At 37.4% G+C, this 5641-nt stretch overlaps 1 protein-coding gene across 7 annotated transcripts in view; it reads right to left on the reverse strand.

Annotated features, from left to right (window-relative positions):
• Nucleotides 1-5641, reverse strand: part of FOXJ3 (forkhead box J3) — a 176230-nt gene that overhangs the window by 117580 nt on the left and 53009 nt on the right. For 6 of the 7 annotated variants that reach the window (XM_032247160.1, XM_032247161.1, XM_032247154.1 and 3 more), the window contains one exon: nucleotides 371-695. In XM_032247160.1, coding sequence (XP_032103051.1) covers nucleotides 371-695 — 325 coding nt within the window. Of the gene's footprint in view, nucleotides 1-370; nucleotides 808-5641 lie in introns of all 7 variants that reach the window. The other variant, XM_032247158.1, reaches the window with a different exon arrangement.

Consider the following 5641-nt stretch of genomic DNA (forward strand, 5'->3'; position numbering starts at 1 on the left):
AAAAAAAAAAAAAAAAAAAAAAAAAAAAACTTGACTGAGAAATTCAGTACTAGTTGCAATACTATGTTGTTTTTCACTTTAGGCTCACTGCCAACTTACCTGAACTGCAGGTATGGTTTCCAGTGAATGCAACATTATCTCTGCTCTTACTTTATGCTGTCAGTTCTATAACATAATCAAGCTCTAACACACTAATAATCTACCAAAAATAAAGTTATTCACCTAAGCTAAAAACTTTTTTTCACATCCTAAAAACCAGTAGAGATTAAAATGTCATATTGTTATATGAGCCTTTACAAAGCTTTATTTTCAGAAGTCAATATTATCATTGCTTACTTCATAAAAGTAATAATTTAAATAAAATCCTTACCTTCCAACCACTGCCAGCCTCTCTATAATATGGGAAGTTATCACAAATCCACTGATAAATTTCACTTAAAGTCATTTTCTTTTTGGGTGAGCTATTAATTGCGAATGTAATGAGGCTGGCATAACTGTATGGAGGTTTCCCATCTTTGTGCTGTTGGACTTCTTCCTGGTCCAGAGTTGTATTTGGGTCAAGGAGTGCATTCTTCTTAGAAATTCCTGTTCCATGTACATTTTGTGTAGCATCAGATTTTTGGATGGCTGCTCTCATGGTGAGCTGTGGTAACCAGTCCATAGATGTTAGGCTGCTCTCCAGTTCAGATGTCATCCTGAAGGTAAATAGACTCCTTAGTCAATATCAAGGAAAGAACCCCTGCTTCTCAAAATATCCAATATTCACAAATCTAGGAGTTCCAAAGTGAGGGAAAGCCTGAGTTACATCTGGAGGAAAAAGATTGAGTATGTTAATGAGCAAACCAAATATTTAAGGGATCAACATTTCCAATCTTTTTTCTTAATTTTTCCTCACCAAAACACAACTAACTTTGTTTTAAAATTGTTTAAAATACAGAACAATACATACAAAAAAAGTGATTCCGATGCCAATCTTTCTAAAAATCGCTGCCTGTTTCTTTAAGAAGGCAACAGGCTCTAGGTGTGAAAAGCCCAGCTGCAACCCAACTCTTTTACTCACCACCAGCACAAGCCCTTAAAATTTAAAATGTAACTTTGGCATTTCTTTTACATAAATTTTAGGAGAGTCATAAAAACATAATACCAAAAGTAAGGTGGAGGCAAGAGGTCAGAGAAGTAACTGAGAAACTGGCATGAAGGCAAGAAGGCAGAGTTTATGCAGGTAGGAGGTAGGAAGAGTAAAGCAGGGTATACAAGGATTAGCAAGGAGATAAGCTAACTGGGGGAGATGACTGAAAAAAGGAATGCAAAGTCAAGGACACTGATGAGTGAGAGAAAAAGAAAATAGTACCAGGAAGTTACTTTTGTAAAAAAACAAAAACAAAAAAAACAAAAACAAAAAAAAAATCAAGGGACAGGTTTACAAAAACTAAAGATGTGGGAGTACAGAATATAAGGCATTAAATCACAGCAACGGTCAGCAAGAAAAGCAGCATTAAAAACTCAAAGACAGGTTTGGGCAAACATCCACTGATTTGAATTCTACAGTGTATTTCTCCCAAGGCTGAAAAATTCAAACCATTACCACTAAATCTGCCAGGTTAACACATATTCTAGAAAAGGGAGAAAGCTGCTCTAAGAACTGAAGATAAGACCATAGAAACAAGGCTTAACACTTCACATTGGCATTCTTAACTTCAGCAGAGGATATAAGCCCTCTATTACTGGGTCAAAGAAGTAGAAATAATGACTGACAATAAAGTAGAGAAGAATAAAAAAGACTTCTAAGTATGACAAAATAAACAGAAAAAAGACGACAAAATAAAAAAACTTAAAGGTCTCTTTTGACTTAAAGTCAAAAGAAAACATCTGTAACTATGAAAATACCATATAGGCACTTCATTCCAAATGGCTCCAGGCAAAAAGCAACCTTGAGTATTATGTGTAGGATCTGAACAACTTGGAGGCAACAAAGAATTAATAAAGAACAGGGGCTTTGGGGTGAGGAAGACCCGGAGTCTAAATAGTGATTCTAACAGTTACCAGCTGTAGAACTATAGAAATGTTAATTACCTCTACCTCCCAGCTTTCTCATCTGTAAAATGTAACAATAGCACCTATGGTTAAAATATTACTTTGAAAATTAAATGCGATAAAACATGCATAAAAGAAATATTCAGTAAGTGCTGGTTAATAGTACCAGTCTAGGGGTATCTTGGGAGGCCACTAATACACCATAAGGCAAACCAGATTAAGCAAGAGCAATTATAAATCAGACAGCCATGAGGATTCTACCTGCACTGCCAGTAAATTGAGTCCTCTTGATTTTCAGATATGTTGATCCACAATTTTACCTTACTCATTTTTCTCAAATTCCCTCCATCTCTATTGTACACATTCTTCTGAACCTGAACTTTAAATTCATCTATATAGCACCTTCAGAGATCTTTAAAAAAAACCTTCCTATCCTACCCTATAATCTCAACCAGAAACCCCTGCTTCCAGCAAGAAGATATAAGGACTTGCAGAATAAGAAGACAGGATAATTTAGAAATCACACAATGTCAGAATAGTACAGAAAGTACTCTAGAGATCAGAGACTAATACTCAGTGATAAAAAACTGAAGTTAAGGTTCATCCAATTTCACACAGTTAGTTAGCAGTAGTACGAAAATGACAGCCCAGATCTCCTGTTCCCAATCTGTCAGTTTCGCTAACCAGATCTCACCTGTAAAATGAGAATGATAATTTAAATAGCACCCACCTCACTGATGTAAAGTTTTCAGAACAGTGCCAGGCAAGTAATACTTATGTTAACTACTGGTAGTGGTAATAAGAGTGGTTGCTTCCATCATTATTCACATTTCATTCAATAAGGATTGGCTATGTTATACGATGCCGTCATCCAATTTACCTCAGTCAAGTCTCCATGGAATAGAGCTTTATTTTGTTCACATTTCCAAAGCAGCCAGTTACATGCATTTTCATATAAAAGTATATTACAAATTGGAATATAATTGTTATTGCAGGTGCTCCCTACTGAGAACCATCTTTGCCTTCTGCTCCCTTCCACCAGTGCCAGTAATAAGACATTGTGAGAAACTCAGTAATATAGGTATTTACTATGTGTTATATTTAACAAGAATGCATAAATTATACATGTATAAAGAGCTATGTTAGAGTATAAAATAAAAATAAACACAAAGGAAGTGTGGTAAAATTCCTGTCTTCCAGGAACTTATAATCCAATAAAGGTCAGACACAACAGAGAACAGAATAAAAGTACACAGCTGAGCTCTGGGTGCTGTGAAGTTTCAGGAAGAGGAGAAAACAACATGGACTGAAGCCTTGAGGGTAAAGAAGGAACTTCAGCTAAGTCTTCAGCTAAGTTAAGATTTAAATAGACTGGAAAGAAAAAGGACCCTAGTCTCCAAAGCCATGATGTGTAAAAATTATTCCACTGTGCTTATAATTCATCAGTTCTGCAAGAGCAAATTTTAAGTACGCTATAAAAAGTCTCAAATTTAAACTCTAAAAAAGTGGGGCTTCTGTTCTGTTTGCAATTTCTTAAATTTTATATAAGCATTCTTAGTAAGGAAGTAAAAAGTGCCTCCATTGTTGGGACTTAGGCTGGTGGCTATTGTGGTTCTCCATTAAGCGTGGAGAACACAAAAGATGACCATTAGATTTGGCCAGATCACCAGTAACTTTAGCAACAACCTTATTAGGCTGGGTGCAGCGGCTCACACCTATAATCCCAGCTCTTTGGGAGGCCAAGGCGGACAGATCACTTGAGGTCAGGAGTTCGAGACCAGTCTGCCCAACATGGTGAAACCCTGTCTCTACCAAAAATACAAAAGTTAGCTGGGTGTGGTGCCACATGCCTGTAATCCCAGCTATTCGTCAGGCTGACGCAGAAAAATCACTTGAACCCGGGAGATGAAGGTTGCAGTGAGCCAAGGTCACACCACTGCACTCCAGCCTGGAAGACAGAGTGAGACTCTGTCTCAAAAAAAAAAAAAAGAAACAAACTTATTAGTGGAATGGTGATGACAGAAGTCCACTTGTATAAGAGAACAGATGGTGGTGAATTTAAAAACAGCACGAGGCTCTGAGGAATCTGGTTATGGAAATCTGGTTAAGAAATGTCAGGCCCTCATTACCTCACCTCATTCCAAAAGCTTCCTAGCTGGCTTCCTAGACTCTGATGTCTCAACTACCACTCCCTGTTAATAATATCCAGTCCATGCATACACTCCAAAAGAAATGTATCAACACTACTTTCATGTCATTATGCCTAGACTCTTTCAATGATTCCCTAACTCCTACTATACAAAATCTAAATTCCTCATTTTCAACTACTTTAGCTTTTACTGATTTTTTATTAAGCCTTCTCTTAATTCCTAGAGCAATTATAACCTCAGTTTGGCAACTGACATGTTGTTTCACATGCACGGTGAATCATATGCTTAAGCCTTCTACCTTCATCTCTTCTCCCCCTACCACTATGGACAGTGACCACACATTAGTACTTCTGATGCTACCTAATACCATGCCAGGTACAAGTTATCTGAAAAATAACATGGTAATTGGATAAGGAATAAAGGCTTTCTTTTCTGGAATGCCCTTTACTTACCCATCTGCCAGGCTGGCTTTTACTTCTTCAAGACCAAACAACTCCCCCCTACAGAAAGCCTAGTCAATCCCCTTTCCATCCTCTATCTCCTAAGCTAAAGGAGCTATTATTCCCAAAGCAAAGTATAAATACCTCTATCATAAAATTTACATGAAACTGTGATTATCTTTATCTACCTCTCTCCCAAAGGACTCTGATCTCCTTGAAAGAAGAAACTTGAAATAGTAACTGACCAATGAAGGTATGGGTGAGCTCCTCCTCAAACAAGTGAGACTGTAACAAGCTCAAAAGTTAAAAGAAAGAGGTGACATAGAGTACTAAGTAGCAGAAGGTAAGGGTACTTATAGGTTTAAAGTCCTTGGTAAGACAGAAAAAAGGATGACTCAGAGCACAGATTGACACGCAGCATTACACAGGAAGAGAAACCATTCTACAGGAATAACAGAGAAAAATGAGAATATGGAAGTAAAGATGAAAAGCACATAATGTTACTTGTGGGAGAAAGCAAGGCATGGAGAATAATTTATGTCTGAAGTTCTTAAATCTACATGGTAACTGCTGCTTAAAAGAAGTTCCTCTTCTGGCTAGCGTCAGCGAGAAAAAATAAAAAATAAAGAAGTTTCATAAGGGATTTTTTTCTTCATAAAATTAAAGGATAAGGAGCATCAGGCTATAACAACTCCAAACTAAGTCATATCACAGGGGTTTTAATCCCACTTTATGAAACACAGACACTCGTATGATCCCATATATGATTTTGGCTACTTTAGTACACTGCATGGCCTCCCTCTACAACTTTCCTGATTCCCAAAGTGTAGCAAAGACTGACTCCAAAAGTTTTTCAAGTTTCAATGGTATCAAAAACCATGGGGCAAATGGGTAGAGATACTGTTGGCTCCCTAAATGGAGGTAAGAGAAAGACACCAAAGAAAATAAAAAGAATAGGCCGGGCGCGGTGGCTCAAGCCTGTAATCCCAGCACTTTGGGAGGCCGAGGCGGGTGGAT

This window comes from Sapajus apella, unplaced genomic scaffold, assembly GCF_009761245.1.
Source record: "Sapajus apella isolate SASKATOON/1434 unplaced genomic scaffold, GSC_monkey_1.0 scaffold62, whole genome shotgun sequence".
In the NCBI taxonomy this organism is placed as follows: Eukaryota; Metazoa; Chordata; class Mammalia; order Primates; family Cebidae; genus Sapajus; species Sapajus apella.